This window comes from Sturnus vulgaris, chromosome W (assembly GCF_052056855.1).
Source record: "Sturnus vulgaris isolate bStuVul1 chromosome W, bStuVul1.hap1, whole genome shotgun sequence".
NCBI classification, from domain to species: domain Eukaryota; kingdom Metazoa; phylum Chordata; class Aves; order Passeriformes; family Sturnidae; genus Sturnus; species Sturnus vulgaris.
The window spans coordinates 18,942,258-18,962,333 of NC_142282.1; the positions used below are offsets into that span (position 1 = coordinate 18,942,258).

At 51.0% G+C, this 20,076-nt stretch overlaps 1 protein-coding gene across 1 annotated transcript; it reads left to right on the plus strand.

Moving 5' to 3' along the window:
- Positions 1-10,114: 10,114 nt before the first annotated feature.
- On the plus strand, positions 10,115-18,482 carry LOC148220018 (uncharacterized). The gene is made up of 3 exons (XM_088155765.1): positions 10,115-10,748; positions 10,827-11,892; positions 18,343-18,482. The coding sequence occupies exons 1-3, from the start codon at positions 10,278-10,280 to the stop codon at positions 18,480-18,482; spliced, it is 1,677 nt and encodes a 558-aa protein (XP_088011891.1). The 5' UTR covers positions 10,115-10,277.
- The last annotated feature ends 1,594 nt before the right edge of the window (positions 18,483-20,076 follow it).

Consider the following 20,076-nt stretch of genomic DNA (forward strand, 5'->3'; position numbering starts at 1 on the left):
TTTGTTAAATACCAGTAAAGAACTGTTATTCTCATCCCCATATCTCCTGCCTGAAGGTGTCTGAATTGGACCTAAAATAATTAAAAGGGAGGGGGGTTGCACTCTGCATCGCAGAAAAGGGGCTCCTGCCTTTCCTTAGACCATACCTGTCTTTCAAACCAAGACAGATTTTGGCACCCGGAACGTGGGGCATTGCCTGAGGGCATTGAGAGGGGGGTAGAAAAGGGGATAACAGTTCTTAAATTACCCAAGCTTGTGGTAGGTGACACCATGCTGTCCAGCTTACCCTGGATTGGCCTCCATGTGGTCACTGCTATATCTCTCCCATTTGCAAGCCCTTTTTTAAACATGAGTTTCATAACCAAGGTTACTGTGGCTATTATCCAGTTTATTATGTGGATTGATCAGTTGAGGAATTCATGGATTTTTAATTTTCTCTGGAAGATGGCCACATGGATTCAGAGCTATCGCACTCTATGTGTGTGTTTCTGGGGCTACTTCAATAATGGTACTTACTGTGAGGAAGTAGCAGCAGGTGAAATTTTTTCTCAACCCATCACAGGGTTTTTGAAGTTCACCCCACCAGTCTTCAAGGGGTTCCAATCCACTTTAAATGCTAATGACATTATATTGTGGCTAGTGTTGCTTATATCCCTGTTAAACCTGTTCTATCTAACATTCAGAGATAAGGGGAGATTGACTTGGATAACAACCCTGATACCTACCCCAGGGATTAGTGATGTTACCCCAGAGCCTGATCCTGTCCCAGAGACTAGGGAGGTTACCCCAGAGCCTGATCTTGTCCCAGAGACTAGGGAGGTTACCCCAGAGCCTGATCCTATCCCAGAGACTAGGGATATTACCCCAGAGTTTGACCCTGCTCCACAGCCCACCTCGGAAAGGAACCACCCAGAATGGGTGGGGGTGCTAGCAAAGGAGATACGTGAGATGGGCCAGATGCTGAAGGAGTACCTCTCCCCAGCTGGTGAGAAACCCTCCCCCTGCCTTAAAGAGGGAGACTCTGGTGGTGCAGCAGTGGGACCCACAGATGTTACATCTGTCCAGGTTCCAGCTGAACTGCAAGGGCACTCACAGCCAGCAGCAGTTGCCCCTGTGGAAACTAGGAAGTCTAAGATGAAAACAAGGCACCTAGATAATAAGGGTCAGGAAGGGGGCCCCTCACAACCAGCAGGGGAGCCAGAAGTTGAGATCATCACCGAGTCCCTGTCATACGAGAGTCTCCATAACCTGCGAAAAGACATTGTACGACGGGGCCGTGAGCCTTTTACAACCTGGTTACTGCGGGTCTGGGACCTTATGGGTACAGGTGTGCAACTGGATGGTACTGAGGCAAGGAATTTGGGAGCCTTGACCCAGGACTCAGGTGTGGACCAGGTATTTGTAAGGGAGACAGGTCTCCTTTCCCTCTGGGAGCGACTTTTAATGAGTGTGAGAGAGAGATTTGTCCACAGGGAAAGAATGCAGGAGTACCACCAGAGAACACGTTGGAATACCCTTGAGGAAGGGATCCAAAAGCTGAGAGAAGTGGCAGTACTGGAGGTGCTCTTTGGGAGGGATGGACAGCATGACAATGACCCTGACAAGGTCAGGTGCACAGGGCAGATGTTGTGGAATCTGGCAAACCTGGGCCCATCTCAATATACCCCCTTTATTGCAATGATTGATGCTGATACCAACCAAGTGACAGTGGGTTCTGTTGCCAACAGGCTCAGGAATTATCAGAGTATGATGGCTGGCCCAGTGCAGGCTCATGTCTCTGCTGTGGCTAAGGACCTCAGAGAGGAGTTTAAGGAGGAGATGAAGGAGATAAGGGAAGAGGTGAGGAAGATCAGTGCAGCACCAGTGAGAGTCATGGACCCCAAAAGTAGAGCCCAACGCCCCCCAGCTAGGGAGAGAGGGTACACCCCACGTGCTGACCTGTGGTTTTTTCTACGTGACCACGGGGAAGACATGAGAAGGTGGGATGGGAAACCCACTTCTGTCCTGGCAGCACGGGTGCGCCAAATCAGGGAGGGGAACACCAACAGAGGGAACTCCACTAAAGTGAGGGTAGCCTCAGCCTCCCATGGAGGTGCAGGGTATTACAGAAGGGAGGATGATCTGTCAGATCCCCTTGAAGGAACCTCCAGTATGTATGCCCAGGAGAGAAATAATAACCAGGGCTAGAGGGGCCCTGCCTCTAGCCAGGGAGAGGCACGGGAAAACCGGATCTTTTGGACGGTGTGGATCCGATGGCCTGGCACATCAGAGCCACAGGAACACAGAGCATTGGTTGACACTGGTTCACAATGTACATTAATACCATCAGGACATGTCGGGAAGGAACCTGTTTCAATTGCTGGGGTTACAGGGGGATCTCAGGAATTGACTCTGCTGGAGGCTGAGGTGAGCCTGACTGGGAAAGAGTGGCAGAAACATCCAATTGTGACTGGCCCAGAGGCACCATGTATCCTAGGCATAGACTTCCTCAGGAATGGCTATTACAAAGACCCAAAGGGACTCAGGTGGGCTTTTGGAATAGCTGCTGTGGCAGCAGAGGGCATTAAGCAGTTGAACACCCTGCCTGGGCTATCAGAAAACCCATCTGCAGTGGGACTCCTCAGAGTGAAAGAGCAACAGGTGCCAATTGCTACCTCAACAGTGCACCGCCGGCAGTACCGGACGAATCGAGATGCCGTGATCCCCATACACAAGATGATCCGTGAGCTGGAGAGCCAAGGGGTGGTCAGCAAAACCCACTCACCCTTCAACAGCCCCATCTGGCCTGTGCGTAAATCGGAAGGAGAATGGAGATTGACAGTGGACTATCGTGCACTGAATGAGGTGACTCCACCGCTGAGCGCTGCCGTGCCGGACATGCTGGAACTGCAGTACGAGCTGGAGTCCAAGGCAGCAAAGTGGTACGCCACCATTGACATCGCCAATGCATTCTTCTCCATTCCTCTGGCAGCAGAGTGCAGGCCTCAGTTCGCTTTCACCTGGAGGGGTGTGCAATACATGTGGAACCGACTGCCCCAGGGGTGGAAACACAGCCCCACCATCTGTCATGGGCTGATCCAGGCTACACTGGAGAAGGGTGGAGCTCCAGAACATCTGCAGTACATTGATGACATCATTGTGTGGGGGGATACGGCAATGGAAGTATTTCAGAAAGGAGAAAAGATCATTGAGATTCTGCTGGGAGCCGGCTTCGCCATTAAAAAGAGCAAAGTCAAAGGGCCTGCCTAAGAGATCCAGTTCCTGGGAGTAAAGTGGCAAGATGGACGGCGCCAGATCCCCAGTGAGGTCATCAATAAGATCACTGCAATGTCTCCACCAACCAGCAAGAAGGAAACACAAGCCTTCCTAGGTGCCATAGGCTTTTGGAGAATGCACATTCCTGAGTACAGCCAGATTGTGAGCCCTCTTTACCTGGTCACCCGCAAGAAGAACGATTTCCACTGGGGCCCTGAGCAGCAGCAAGCCTTTGCCCAGATCAAGCAGGAGATTGCTCATGCAGTAGCCCTTGGCCCAGTCAGGACGGGACCAGATGTGAAGAACGTGCTCTACTCTGCAGCCGGGAACCATGGTCTGTCCTGGAGCCTTTGGCAGAAGGTGCCTGGTGAGACGCGAGGCCGACCACTGGGGTTCTGGAGCCGAAGCTACAGAGGGTCCGAGGCCAACTACACTCCGACGGAGAGGGAGATCTTGGCCGCCTATGAAGGGGTCCAAGCAGCCTCAGAGGTGGTTGGCACAGAAACACAACTCCTCCTGGCACCCCGACTGCCAGTGCTGGGGTGGATGTTTAAAGGAAAGGTTCCCTCAACCCACCATGCCACTGACGCCACATGGAGTAAATGGATTGCCCTCATCACACAACGTGCCCGTATTGGAAACCCGAATCGCCCTGGGATTTTGGAGATAATTACCAACTGGCCGGAAGGGGAAGACTTTGGCCTTGCCGACGAAGAGGAACAGGAACAGGTGACCCGGGCCGAAGAAGCCCCACCATATAACCAACTGCCAGCAGATGAAACATGCTATGCTCTTTTCACTGATGGTTCCTGCGGCATCGTGGGGATGAACCGGAAGTGGAAAGCAGCCGTATGGAGCCCCACACGACAGGTTGCACAAGCTACCGAAGGAGAAGGTGGATCGAGTCAACTTGCTGAACTCAAAGCTGTTCAGCTGGCCCTGGACATTGCTGAAAGAGAGAAGTGGCCAAAACTCTACCTTTACACTGATTCATGGATGGTAGCCAATGCTCTGTGGGGATGGCTGGAAAGGTGGAAAAAGGCTAACTGGCAACGTAGGGGAAAACCAATCTGGGCTGCCAATGAATGGAAAGACATTGCCACCCGGGTAGAGAAGTTGCCTGTGAAAGTCCGTCACGTAGATGCCCATGTCCCCAAGAGTCGGGCTAATGAGGAACACCGACACAATGAGCAGGTAGATCAGGCAGCACAGATAGAGGTGTCGCAGATAGATTTAGACTGGCAGCACAAGGGAGAGTTGTTCCTGGCTCGATGGGCCCATGATGCCTCAGGTCATCAGGGCAGAGATGCCACATATAAGTGGGCACGAGACCGAGGGGTGGATCTAACTATGGACAGTATTTCTCAGGTTATCCATGACTGTGAGACGTGTGCTGCCATCAAGCAAGCCAAGCGGGTGAAGCCCCTCTGGTATGGGGGGCGATGGTCCAAATATAAGTATGGAGAGGCCTGGCAGATTGACTACATCACACTGCCTCAAACTCGCCAGGGCAAGCGCTATGTACTGACCATGGTGGAAGCCACCACTGGATGGTTGGAGACCTACCCTGTGCCTCATGCCACTGCTCGGAACACCATCCTGGGCCTGGAAAAACAAGTTCTTTGGAGGCATGGTACCCCTGAGAGAATTGAGTCAGACAATGGGACTCATTTCAAGAACAGCCTTATAAACACCTGGGCTAGAGAACACGGCATTGAGTGGGTGTACCATATCCCCTACCATGCACCAGCTGCAGGGAAAGTTGAACGGTGCAATGGCCTGCTTAAAACCACCTTGAAGGCACTGGGTGGGGGATCTTTCAAGAACTGGGAGATTAATCTACCAAAGGCCACCTGGTTAGTGAACACCCGAGGTTCCACTAACCGAGCAGGCCCTGCCCAATCTGAGCCCTTGGGAATATCGAATGGAGATAAGGTTCCAGTGGTACACATGAGAGGTATGCTAGGAAAAACTGTTTGGGTGAATCCTGCCTCCAGCAAAGACAATCCCATCCATGGAGTTGTATTCGCTCAAGGACCAGGTTGCACCTGGTGGGTGATGCAAAAGAATGGAGAGACCAGATGCATACCCCAAGGAGACCTTGTTTTAGGGTGAAATACCTATAGTACTGTGCCTATGTCTCTAACTGCATGTATGTATATATAATGTAACAGTTTAATTTGATATAGCATATTAGTATGGGAGAAATTCAGGGGTGGATAATGTTGGGGGTTGAATGCTTCGCTTTTCTTTCTGTGGAATTTCTCCCATTGTTATGCTAAGTAATTGTGGCTACACCTTAAAACGACAGATAATGTTCTCTCGTAGGGGGGTGGCTGGAGGGGGAGGGGGGGGGGGAACCGGAAAAGGAAAGGTGGGATAGGGGGGTCTGGAGCTGGGGCTCTCTCTCTCTCTCGCTTGGCTCCTGGAGTGGGAAGACAACCTGGGCTCTGCTCTGGCATCTTCCCCTGCCATCCCAGCGCTGAGATCCACGCTCCCTGCCTTTGGACATCGCTCTGCTGCTCTCCCACCTCACCCTACTACCTCCGGACACTCTGCTGAGCACCACGACCGACACCGTAGGGGGGAGTAACTTTCCCCATCCCCGCTCACCCCTGGGCCGCCGCCATCACCCAGCCCTCTTCAACTGCGCGGGACCTGCCCTGCCCCCACAGCACCGGTAACAGCACAGGGAGACGGCCTGCGGCCAGAAGGGACTGGAGCGGAGCTAGACTGTTTCTGTTGCCAATTTTTATAGCTGTTGTTGTTTTTTCTGCTTTGTTAAATACCAGTAAAGAACTGTTATTCTCATCCCCATATCTCCTGCCTGAAGGTGTCTGAATTGGACCTAAAATAATTAAAAGGGAGGGGGGTTGCACTCTGCATCGCAGAAAAGGGGCTCCTGCCTTTCCTTAGACCATACCTGTCTTTCAAACCAAGACAATCCCTTTCGTTATGGGAAAGAATAATTTTAGAAAAAGGGTTTCCCATAGCGAATCCCGTGCCAAACGAGCAGAAAAAAGAGAAAATAAAAGAAAAAAACCAAACACAAAACAAGACCCTAGGGGAAGAAAAGCTAATTATATTCACAAAGCTTATCTTTGACGGGTCGTTAGTGCTGCTCGTTCCACAGGAACTTCAGTCCCAAGGGGGGAAGGTGTGTCGGGATTGTTAAAGTTGATTTAAGTCTTTTAAAACAAAGACTTAATTGCCGAATTTTTGTGATGCTCGAAAATGGATACAATCCTAGAGATGCCTTGCAGAATGTGAGCAGAGTCCACCGCTGGTCGAGTGCCACTTGTTACTGGGGGTTTTTGGGGGTTCCCCGTGGGTCCCCGAGACTGCTTCAGCAGTCCTCAGTGACGGAGCACATTCTCAAGCTTGCCCAGATAGAATTTGGCTCACGGCGAGCTCTCAAACCAGCAGGGTAAAGAGATTGGAATATGTAGAAAGGCACAAATCCATAGTTTATTCAATGAAGGCATCCAATCTTACATATTCAACGGTTAGGATTTTACAGGGGTTTTTATATCTTTTGAGGGTTTTACAATTTGCACCAATTACCAAGGGAATTCTACATTCTAACCAATCACTGAGGGATTTCACATTCAAAGCTGGCCTATGGATACTAAAAGAAAACGAACCACTAATACTGGAGATAGATAACAGAGGATCTAACAAGGGGGAACTGGATTCCTTTTTGTATTCATCGTTCAACAAGCCATTTCTTATCTTTAAGCTATGGTTTTCCAAGGGGCCTGTTCTGGGGATACCGAGGGACTTTCTTCTTTATGAATGTTTTCTGCTTCCTCCACACTAGTCCATTTTTCTCTTAGATAATTGGTTCCTTTTTCCTAAAGTCTTTTGTAGATTGGTTAGTTATAGAATTCTTTAGTTTATTGGTTCAAATATAAACCCCTTAAAACCTAGAAAAGTCCCCTTAGAACCCCACCCATTGGATTTGCTGGACAGGACCCCCTTCATAGAAGAAATAAAGATTCTATGGAATCTCCTCAACAGCATGTCTCAGTCTTTCTCTGTTGGCTCAGAGGCACATGCAAGCCTGATTCACAGAAGAGCTGAAAGCCTAACTCTGGGCACAGCTTGCACGTGTACCTTGTAGCTGAAAACTGCCTGTGACTCCAGGAGAAGCTGTCTCTTGCGGGATAACTGACTCTGGCTTGAGCAGGCAGTTTTGAGGTCTAACAAAGGCCGCCCACCAGCTACAGGCTCTGAAGATGGACATGCTGCTGGCCCAATTAAAGAGGTTGGTAACACTTCTGTGAGGACATATTTAAGAAGAAAATCAAAACAGCACAGGCACAGTTTTTATTCTACGTGTGGCAAGGCTCTAGGGCCATCCCAGTGCAGCGTGTGGCGATGTGCTGTGGCCACTGCCATATTGGTGAGGCCCGCAGTGAGTCTTGCCTGCGTGCCTCACGCTAGCTAGAGTCACGCTGCAGGCAGAAGGGCAGGGGCGCTAGTGGTGGCTTCTTCCCGGTGCTCCACATGAAAAGAGGCATTAAATAGCGCCAGCCCCATGACAGCCACCACTACCCACATGGTGGCTCAGGAAATATGGAAAACTACTCCCCAACGTGGAACCTAAACGAGATCAATGTCACAGCGCTGCGGGGTCCTGCAAGAATCTTTGAATTGATGGAACTTGTTGGCAATGGTACCTACTGGCAGCAGTTTTTCTTCTAGTCAGAGAAGAGGAGGAGGTGAGAATATGTGAGGGAAACAACATGGGGACACCAAGGTCAGTGGAGAGAGAGAGGAGGAGGTGCTCCAAGTGCCAGAGCCTAAATTCCTCTGCAGGCCATAGAGAGGACTACAGTGAAGCAGACTGTCCCCCTGCAGCCCATGAGGTCCATGGGAGATGCAGAGATCCACTCGTAGCCTGTGAGAAAAGTACTCACACCACAGCAGGTGGATGCCAGAGAAAGCTGTGATCCAATGGGAGACCTGAATGGAGAGAGAGAGCCTCAGCTTCCAGAGATAGAGGGTCCTTGCTTCCAAACTAGAGCAGCCTATCCTTAGGAGATTGCACCCTGTGGAAGAGTGACCCATGCCGCAACAGTTTCAGAAAGACTGTTTGCCTGTGGGAAGGAGTCATGTTGCAGCTGTTTTGGCAGGCCTGCTGCTTGTGAGATTGGAGTCATGCTGGAGAAGTTTATGGAGAACTGTCCCCTGTGGGAGGGTGTCACGATCCGCTATTAAGGCAGAGCAGGGGTCAGGATGGTTCTTTTGATCTCAAAGGTGCAAACAGGCAAAATGCAGGGGACAAAATCAGTTTATTCAACAGCAGAAAATCAGTTTATTCAACAACAGCAATGCATTCATCAAATGCCAACAATTCAGTTACGGTAAAGGGGAGAGGTATAGGATAGGGAAAGGGGAAGGAAAGGAAGGGATGGGAGAATAGCTACCAACAGACGAGACGGACGTCCTCGCGGGTCATCCGATAGACGAGTCCTCGTCCGTGGGGAGATCTCAGGGGTCTTCTCCAGGGGGTCTTCATCAGTGGAGAGATCTCAAAGGGTCTTTTCCAAAGGGTCGCTCTTTTATAGTCCTTCTCCAAAGCGAGTGGCTTCTGGCCAAAAGGTGGGAAGATTTATGGACCATTGTGTGGTGCTGCAGGAGACAGGTACGGACAAGCAGTCCTCAGTTGATACAACACAGTCTCTGGTTGGTGCCACAACAGCACAGTCCAGTGAACACAATACACCAGCACACAGTCATGAGCATCCACCTGGCCCGGCCAGGAAACCATTGTTCGGAGTCAGCCTGGGTGGGGGTCCTCGAGGTCTCCTTGCGACGGTCGGGAGGCAAAATCGAGGGGAACTTCGGACCGACCCTTACACCGACTGATACTGAAATGCCGTCAACAATGCGTGCAATTGATGGCAGCGGACCCCATGACACTTGTACTTCCTGTGGAACGGGACTTCTTTGAAGGAGCTTTTATTAATAGTGCCCCCTTACAAAGTGCACTGGAAAATTTTACGGGGCAGATTGTTTATCATCTCCCCAGCCATAAGCTACTGTATATGGCAAAGACAGTTAAACTGTCATTAAGACCCAAATATAGTCGGGTGCCAGTGCAAGGTCCTACCATCTTCACTGACGGGTCAGGCAAAACAGGGAAGGCCATTGTTACCTGGCAGGATGAGTCTGGCTGGCAAACGTTGGAAGGTCATTGTTGGGGGTTGAATGCTTTGCTTTTCTTTCTGTGGAATTTCTCCCATTGTTATGCTAATTAATTGTGGCTACACCTTAAAATGACAGATAATGTTCTCTCGTAGGGGGGTGGCTGGAGGGGGAGGGGGGGGGAACCGGAAAAGGAAAGGTGGGATAGGGGGGTCTGGAGCGGGGGACGCCCTCTTGCTTGGCTCCTGGAGTGGGAAGACCACCTGGGCTCTGCTCTGGCATCTTCCCCTGTCATCCCAGCGCTGAGATCCACGCTCCCTGCCTTTGGACATCGCTCCGCGGCTCTCCCAGCTCACCCTACTACCTCCGGACACTCTGCTGAGCACCACGACCGACACCGTGAGGGGGGAGTCACTTTCCCCATCCCCTCTCTCCCCTGGGCCGCGGCCGCCATCACCCAGCCCTCTTCAACTGCGCGGGACCTGCCCTGCCCCCACAGCACCGGTAACAGCACAGGGAGACGGCCTGCGGCCAGAAGGGACTGGAGCGGAGCTAGACTGTTTCTGTTGCCAATTTGTATAGCTGTTGTTGTTTTTTCTGCTTTGTTAAATACCAGTAAAGAACTGTTATTCTCATCCCCATATCTCCTGCCTGAAGGTGTCTGAATTGGACCTAAAATAATTAAAGGGGAGGGGGATTGCACTCTGCATCGCAGAAAAGGGGCTCCTGCCTTTCCTTAGACCATACCTGTCTTTCAAACCGAGACAGATTTTGGCGCCCAACGTGGGGCATTGCCTGAGGGCATTGAGAGAGGGGTAGAAAAGGGGATAACAGTTCTTAAATTACCCAAGCTTGTGGTAGGTGACACCATGCTGTCCAGCTTACCCTGGATTGGCCTCCATGTGGTCACTGCTATATCTCTCCCATTTGCAAGCCCTTTTTTAAACATGAGTTTCATAACCAAGGTTACTGTGGCTATTATCCAGTTTATTATGTGGGTTGATCAGTTGAGGAATTCATGGATTTTTAATTTTCTCTGGAAGATGGCCACATGGATTCAGAGCTATCACACTCTAAGTGTGTGTTTCTGGGGCTACTTCAATAATGGTACTTACTGTGAGGAAGTAGCAGCAGGTGAAATTTTTTCTCAACCCATCACAGGGTTTTTGAAGTTCACCCCACCAGTCTTCAAGGGGTTCCAATCCACTTTAAATGCTAATGACATTATATTGTGGCTAGTGTTGCTTATATCCCTGTTAAACCTGTTCTATCTAACATTCAGAGATAAGGGGAGATTGACTTGGATAACAACCCTGATACCTACCCGAGGAAATAGTGATGTTACCCCAGAGCCTGATCCTGTCCCAGAGACTAGGGAGGTTACCCCAGAGCCTGATCTTGTCCCAGAGACTAGGGAGGTTACCCCAGAGCCTGATCCTATCCCAGAGACTAGGGATATTACCCCAGAGTTTGACCCTGCTCCACAGCCCACCTCGGAAAGGAACCACCCAGAATGGGTGGGGGTGCTAGCAAAGGAGATACGTGAGATGGGCCAGATGCTGAAGGAGTACCTCTCCCCAGCTGGTGAGAAACCCTCCCCCTGCCTTAAAGAGGGAGACTCTGGTGGTGCAGCAGTGGGACCCACAGATGTTACATCTGTCCAGGTTCCAGCTGAACTGCAAGGGCACTCACAGCCAGCAGCAGTTGCCCCTGTGGAAACTAGGAAGTCTAAGATGAAAACAAGGCACCTAGATAATAAGGGTCAGGAAGGGGGCCCCTCACAACCAGCAGGGGAGCCAGAAGTTGAGATCATCACCGAGTCCCTGTCATACGAGAGTCTCCGTAACCTGCGAAAAGACATTGTACGACGGGGCCGTGAGGCTTTTACAACCTGGTTACTGCGGGTCTGGGACCTTATGGGTACAGGTGTGCAACTGGATGGTACTGAGGCAAGGAATTTGGGAGCCTTGACCCAGGACTCAGGTGTGGACCAGGTATTTGTAAGGGAGACAGGTCTCCTTTCCCTCTGGGAGCGACTTTTAATGGGTGTGAGAGAGAGATTTGTCCACAGGGAAAGAATGCAGGAGTACCACCAGAGAACACGTTGGAATACCCTTGAGGAAGGGATCCAAAAGCTGAGAGAAGTGGCAGTACTGGAGGTGCTCTTTGGGAGGGATGGACAGCATGACAATGACCCTGACAAGGTCAGGTGCACAGGGCAGATGTTGTGGAATCTGGCAAACCTGGGCCCATCTCAATATACCCCCTTTATTGCAATGATTGATGCTGATACCAACCAAGTGACAGTGGGTTCTGTTGCCAACAGGCTCAGGAATTATCAGAGTATGATGGCTGGCCCAGTGCAGGCTCATGTCTCTGCTGTGGCTAAGGACCTCAGAGAGGAGTTTAAGGAGGAGATGAAGGAGATAAGGGAAGAGGTGAGGAAGATCAGTGCAGCACCAGTGAGAGTCATGGACTCCAAAAGTAGAGCCCAACGCCCCCCAGCTAGGGAGAGAGGGTACACCCCACGTGCTGACCTGTGGTTTTTTCTACGTGACCACGGGGAAGACATGAGAAGGTGGGATGGGAAACCCACTTCTGTCCTGGCAGCACGGGTGCGCCAAATCAGGGAGGGGAACACCAACAGAGGGAACTCCACTAAAGTGAGGGTAGCCTCAGCCTCCCATGGAGGTGCAGGGTATTACAGAAGGGAGGATGATCTGTCAGATCCCCTTGAAGGAACCTCCAGTATGTATGCCCAGGAGAGAAATAATAACCAGGGCTAGAGGGGCCCTGCCTCTAGCCAGGGAGAGGCACGGGAAAACCGGATCTTTTGGACGGTGTGGATCCGATGGCCTGGCACATCAGAGCCACAGGAACACAGAGCATTGGTTGACACTGGTTCACAATGTACATTAATACCATCAGGACATGTCGGAAAGGAACCTGTTTCAATTGCTGGGGTTACAGGGGGATCTCAGGAATTGACTCTGCTGGAGGCTGAGGTGAGCCTGACTGGGAAAGAGTGGCAGAAACATCCAATTGTGACTGGCCCAGAGGCACCATGTATCCTAGGCATAGACTTCCTCAGGAATGGCTATTACAAAGACCCAAAGGGACTCAGGTGGGCTTTTGGAATAGCTGCTGTGGCAGCAGAGGGCATTAAGCAGTTGAACACCCTGCCTGGGCTATCAGAAAACCCATCTGCAGTGGGACTCCTCAGGGTGAAAGAGCAACAGGTGCCAATTGCTACCTCAACAGTGCACCGCCGGCAGTACCGGACGAATCGAGATGCCGTGATCCCCATCCACAAGATGATCCGTGAGCTGGAGAGCCAAGGGGTGGTCAGCAAAACCCACTCACCCTTCAACAGCCCCATCTGGCCTGTGCGTAAATCGGAAGGAGAATGGAGATTGACAGTGGACTATCGTGCACTGAATGAGGTGACTCCACCGCTGAGCGCTGCCGTGCCGGACATGCTGGAACTGCAGTACGAGCTGGAGTCCAAGGCAGCAAAGTGGTACGCCACCATTGACATCGCCAATGCATTCTTCTCCATTCCTCTGGCAGCAGAGTGCAGGCCTCAGTTCGCTTTCACCTGGAGGGGTGTGCAATACACGTGGAACCGACTGCCCCAGGGGTGGAAACACAGCCCCACCATCTGTCATGGGCTGATCCAGGCTACACTGGAGAAGGGTGGAGCTCCAGAACATCTGCAGTACATTGATGACATCATTGTGTGGGGGGATACGGCAATGGAAGTATTTCAGAAAGGAGAAAAGATCATTGAGATTCTGCTGGGAGCCGGCTTCGCCATTAAAAAGAGCAAAGTCAAAGGGCCTGCCCAAGAGATCCAGTTCCTGGGAGTAAAGTGGCAAGATGGACGGCGCCAGATCCCCAGTGAGGTCATCAATAAGATCACTGCAATGTCTCCACCAACCAGCAAGAAGGAAACACAAGCCTTCCTAGGTGCCATAGGCTTTTGGAGAATGCACATTCCTGAGTACAGCCAGATTGTGAGCCCTCTTTACCTGGTCACCCGCAAGAAGAACGATTTCCACTGGGGCCCTGAGCAGCAGCAAGCCTTTGCCCAGATCAAGCAGGAGATTGCTCATGCAGTAGCCCTTGGCCCAGTCAGGACGGGACCAGATGTGAAGAACGTGCTCTACTCTGCAGCCGGGAACCATGGTCTGTCCTGGAGCCTTTGGCAGAAGGTGCCTGGTGAGACGCGAGGCCGACCACTGGGGTTCTGGAGCCGAAGCTACAGAGGGTCCGAGGCCAACTACACTCCGACGGAGAGGGAGATCTTGGCCGCCTATGAAGGGGTCCAAGCTGCCTCAGAGGTGGTTGGCACAGAAACACAACTCCTCCTGGCACCCCGACTGCCAGTGCTGAGCTGGATGTTTAAAGGAAAGGTTCCCTCAACCCACCATGCCACTGACGCCACATGGAGTAAATGGATTGCCCTCATCACACAACGTGCCCGTATTGGAAACCCGAATCGCCCTGGGATTTTGGAGATTATTACCAACTGGCCGGAAGGGGAAGACTTTGGCCTTGCCGACGAAGAGGAACAGGAACAGGTGACCCGGGCCGAAGAAGCCCCACCGTATAACCAACTGCCAGCAGATGAAACATGCTATGCTCTTTTCACTGATGGTTCCTGCCGCATCGTGGGGATGAACCGGAAGTGGAAAGCAGCCGTATGGAGCCCCACACGACAGGTTGCACAAGCTACCGAAGGAGAAGGTGGATCGAGTCAACTTGCTGAACTCAAAGCTGTTCAGCTGGCCCTGGACATTGCTGAAAGAGAGAAGTGGCCAAAACTCTACCTTTACACTGATTCATGGATGGTAGCCAATGCTCTGTGGGGATGGCTGGAAAGGTGGAAAAAGGCTAACTGGCAACGTAGGGGAAAACCAATCTGGGCTGCCAATGAATGGAAAGACATTGCCACCCGGGTAGAGAAGTTGCCTGTGAAAGTCCGTCATGTAGATGCCCATGTCCCCAAGAGTCGGGCTAATGAGGAACACCGACACAATGAGCAGGTAGATCAGGCTGCACAGATAGAGGTGTCGAAGATAGATTTAGACTGGCAGCACAAGGGAGAGTTGTTCCTGGCTCGATGGGCCCATGATGCCTCAGGTCATCAGGGCAGAGATGCCACATATAAGTGGGCACGAGACCGAGGGGTGGATCTAACCATGGACAGTATTTCTCAAGTTATCCATGACTGTGAGACGTGCGCTGCCATCAAGCAAGCCAAGCGGGTGAAGCCCCTCTGGTATGGGGGGCGATGGTCCAAATATAAGTATGGAGAGGCCTGGCAGATTGACTACATCACACTGCCTCAAACCCGCCAGGGCAAGCGCTATGTACTGACCATGGTGGAAGCCACCACTGGATGGTTGGAGACCTACCCTGTGCCTCATGCCACTGCTCGGAACACCATCCTGGGCCTGGAAAAACAAGTTCTTTGGAGGCATGGTACCCCTGAGAGAATTGAGTCAGACAATCGGACTCATTTCAAGAACAGCCTTATAAACACCTGGGCTAGAGAACACGGCATTGAGTGGGTGTACCATATCCCCTACCATGCACCAGCTGCAGGGAAAGTTGAACGGTGCAATGGCCTGCTTAAAACCACCTTGAAGGCACTGGGTGGGGGAACTTTCAAGAACTGGGAGATTAATCTACCAAAGGCCACCTGGTTAGTGAACACCCGAGGTTCCACTAACCGAGCAGGCCCTGCCCAATCTGAGCCCTTGGGAATATCGAATGGAGATAAGGTTCCAGTGGTACACATGAGAGGTATGCTAGGAAAAACTGTTTGGGTGAATCCTGCCTCCAGCAAAGACAATCCCATCCATGGAGTTGTATTCGCTCAAGGACCAGGTTGCACCTGGTGGGTGATGCAAAAGAATGGAGAGACCAGATGCATACCCCAAGGAGACCTTGTTTTAGGGTGAAATACCTATAGTACTGTGCCTATGTCTCTAACTGCATGTATGTATATATAATGTAACAGTTTAATTTGATATAGCATATTAGTATGGGAGAAATTCAGGGGTGGATAATGTTGGGGGTTGAATGCTTTGCTTTTCTTTCTGTGGAATTTCTCCCATTGTTATGCTAATTAATTGTGGCTACACCTTAAAATGACAGATAATGTTCTCTCGTAGGGGGGTGGCTGGAGGGGGAGGGGGGGGGAACCGGAAAAGGAAAGGTGGGATAGGGGGGTCTGGAGCGGGGGACGCCCTCTTGCTTGGCTCCTGGAGTGGGAAGACCACCTGGGCTCTGCTCTGGCATCTTCCCCTGTCATCCCAGCGCTGAGATCCACGCTCCCTGCCTTTGGACATCGCTCCGCGGCTCTCCCAGCTCACCCTACTACCTCCGGACACTCTGCTGAGCACCACGACCGACACCGTGAGGGGGGAGTCACTTTCCCCATCCCCTCTCTCCCCTGGGCCGCGGCCGCCATCACCCAGCCCTCTTCAACTGCGCGGGACCTGCCCTGCCCCCACAGCACCGGTAACAGCACAGGGAGACGGCCTGCGGCCAGAAGGGACTGGAGCGGAGCTAGACTGTTTCTGTTGCCAATTTTTATAGCTGTTGTTGTTTTTTCTGCTTTGTTAAATACCAGTAAAGAACTGTTATTCTCATCCCCATATCTCCTGCCTGAAGGTGTCTGAATTGGACCTAAAATAATTAAAAGGGAGGGGGGTTGCACTCTGCATCGCAGAAAAGGGGCTCCTGCCTTTCCTTAGACCATACCTGTCTTTCAAACCAAGACAATCCCTTTCGTTATGGGAAAGAATAATTTTAGAAAAAGGGTTTCCCATAGCGAATCCCGTGCCAAACGAGCAGAAAAAAGAGAAAATAAAAGAAAAAAACCAAACACAAAACAAGACCCTAGGGGAAGAAAAGCTAATTATATTCACAAAGCTTATCTTTGACGGGTCGTTAGTGCTGCTCGTTCCACAGGAACTTCAGTCCCAAGGGGGGAAGGTGTGTCGGGATTGTTAAAGTTGATTTAAGTCTTTTAAAACAAAGACTTAATTGCCGAATTTTTGTGATGCTCGAAAATGGATACAATCCTAGAGATGCCTTGCAGAATGTGAGCAGAGTCCACCGCTGGTCGAGTGCCACTTGTTACTGGGGGTTTTTGGGGGTTCCCCGTGGGTCCCCGAGACTGCTTCAGCAGTCCTCAGTGACGGAGCACATTCTCAAGCTTGCCCAGATAGAATTTGGCTCACGGCGAGCTCTCAAACCAGCAGGGTAAAGAGATTGGAATATGTAGAAAGGCACAAATCCATAGTTTATTCAATGAAGGCATCCAATCTTACATATTCAACGGTTAGGATTTTACAGGGGTTTTTATATCTTTTGAGGGTTTTACAATTTGCACCAATTACCAAGGGAATTCTACATTCTAACCAATCACTGAGGGATTTCACATTCAAAGCTGGCCTATGGATACTAAAAGAAAACGAACCACTAATACTGGAGATAGATAACAGAGGATCTAACAAGGGGGAACTGGATTCCTTTTTGTATTCATCGTTCAACAAGCCATTTCTTATCTTTAAGCTATGGTTTTCCAAGGGGCCTGTTCTGGGGATACCGAGGGACTTTCTTCTTTATGAATGTTTTCTGCTTCCTCCACACTAGTCCATTTTTCTCTTAGATAATTGGTTCCTTTTTCCTAAAGTCTTTTGTAGATTGGTTAGTTATAGAATTCTTTAGTTTATTGGTTCAAATATAAACCCCTTAAAACCTAGAAAAGTCCCCTTAGAACCCCACCCATTGGATTTGCTGGACAGGACCCCCTTCATAGAAGAAATAAAGATTCTATGGAATCTCCTCAACAGCATGTCTCAGTCTTTCTCTGTTGGCTCAGAGGCACATGCAAGCCTGATTCACAGAAGAGCTGAAAGCCTAACTCTGGGCACAGCTTGCACGTGTACCTTGTAGCTGAAAACTGCCTGTGACTCCAGGAGAAGCTGTCTCTTGCGGGATAACTGACTCTGGCTTGAGCAGGCAGTTTTGAGGTCTAACAAAGGCCGCCCACCAGCTACAGGCTCTGAAGATGGACATGCTGCTGGCCCAATTAAAGAGGTTGGTAACACTTCTGTGAGGACATATTTAAGAAGAAAATCAAAACAGCACAGGCACAGTTTTTATTCTACGTGTGGCAAGGCTCTAGGGCCATCCCAGTGCAGCGTGTGGCGATGTGCTGTGGCCACTGCCATATTGGTGAGGCCCGCAGTGAGTCTTGCCTGCGTGCCTCACGCTAGCTAGAGTCACGCTGCAGGCAGAAGGGCAGGGGCGCTAGTGGTGGCTTCTTCCCGGTGCTCCACATGAAAAGAGGCATTAAATAGCGCCAGCCCCATGACAGCCACCACTACCCACATGGTGGCTCAGGAAATATGGAAAACTACTCCCCAACGTGGAACCTAAACGAGATCAATGTCACAGCGCTGCGGGGTCCTGCAAGAATCTTTGAATTGATGGAACTTGTTGGCAATGGTACCTACTGGCAGCAGTTTTTCTTCTAGTCAGAGAAGAGGAGGAGGTGAGAATATGTGAGGGAAACAACATGGGGACACCAAGGTCAGTGGAGAGAGAGAGGAGGAGGTGCTCCAAGTGCCAGAGCCTAAATTCCTCTGCAGGCCATAGAGAGGACTACAGTGAAGCAGACTGTCCCCCTGCAGCCCATGAGGTCCATGGGAGATGCAGAGATCCACTCGTAGCCTGTGAGAAAAGTACTCACACCACAGCAGGTGGATGCCAGAGAAAGCTGTGATCCAATGGGAGACCTGAATGGAGAGAGAGAGCCTCAGCTTCCAGAGATAGAGGGTCCTTGCTTCCAAACTAGAGCAGCCTATCCTTAGGAGATTGCACCCTGTGGAAGAGTGACCCATGCCGCAACAGTTTCAGAAAGACTGTTTGCCTGTGGGAAGGAGTCATGTTGCAGCTGTTTTGGCAGGCCTGCTGCTTGTGAGATTGGAGTCATGCTGGAGAAGTTTATGGAGAACTGTCCCCTGTGGGAGGGTGTCACGATCCGCTATTAAGGCAGAGCAGGGGTCAGGATGGTTCTTTTGATCTCAAAGGTGCAAACAGGCAAAATGCAGGGGACAAAATCAGTTTATTCAACAGCAGAAAATCAGTTTATTCAACAACAGCAATGCATTCATCAAATGCCAACAATTCAGTTACGGTAAAGGGGAGAGGTATAGGATAGGGAAAGGGGAAGGAAAGGAAGGGATGGGAGAATAGCTACCAACAGACGAGACGGACGTCCTCGCGGGTCATCCGATAGACGAGTCCTCGTCCGTGGGGAGATCTCAGGGGTCTTCTCCAGGGGGTCTTCATCAGTGGAGAGATCTCAAAGGGTCTTTTCCAAAGGGTCGCTCTTTTATAGTCCTTCTCCAAAGCGAGTGGCTTCTGGCCAAAAGGTGGGAAGATTTATGGACCATTGTGTGGTGCTGCAGGAGACAGGTACGGACAAGCAGTCCTCAGTTGATACAACACAGTCTCTGGTTGGTGCCACAACAGCACAGTCCAGTGAACACAATACACCAGCACACAGTCATGAGCATCCACCTGGCCCGGCCAGGAAACCATTGTTCGGAGTCAGCCTGGGTGGGGGTCCTCGAGGTCTCCTTGCGACGGTCGGGAGGCAAAATCGAGGGGAACTTCGGACCGACCCTTACACCGACTGATACTGAAATGCCGTCAACAATGCGTGCAATTGATGGCAGCGGACCCCATGACACTTGTACTTCCTGTGGAACGGGACTTCTTTGAAGGAGCTTTTATTAATAGTGCCCCCTTACAAAGTGCACTGGAAAATTTTACGGGGCAGATTGTTTATCATCTCCCCAGCCATAAGCTACTGTATATGGCAAAGACAGTTAAACTGTCATTAAGACCCAAATATAGTCGGGTGCCAGTGCAAGGTCCTACCATCTTCACTGACGGGTCAGGCAAAACAGGGAAGGCCATTGTTACCTGGCAGGATGAGTCTGGCTGGCAAACGTTGGAAGGTCATTGTTGGGGGTTGAATGCTTTGCTTTTCTTTCTGTGGAATTTCTCCCATTGTTATGCTAATTAATTGTGGCTACACCTTAAAATGACAGATAATGTTCTCTCGTAGGGGGGTGGCTGGAGGGGGAGGGGGGGGGAACCGGAAAAGGAAAGGTGGGATAGGGGGGTCTGGAGCGGGGGACGCCCTCTTGCTTGGCTCCTGGAGTGGGAAGACCACCTGGGCTCTGCTCTGGCATCTTCCCCTGTCATCCCAGCGCTGAGATCCACGCTCCCTGCCTTTGGACATCGCTCCGCGGCTCTCCCAGCTCACCCTACTACCTCCGGACACTCTGCTGAGCACCACGACCGACACCGTGAGGGGGGAGTCACTTTCCCCATCCCCTCTCTCCCCTGGGCCGCGGCCGCCATCACCCAGCCCTCTTCAACTGCGCGGGACCTGCCCTGCCCCCACAGCACCGGTAACAGCACAGGGAGACGGCCTGCGGCCAGAAGGGACTGGAGCGGAGCTAGACTGTTTCTGTTGCCAATTTGTATAGCTGTTGTTGTTTTTTCTGCTTTGTTAAATACCAGTAAAGAACTGTTATTCTCATCCCCATATCTCCTGCCTGAAGGTGTCTG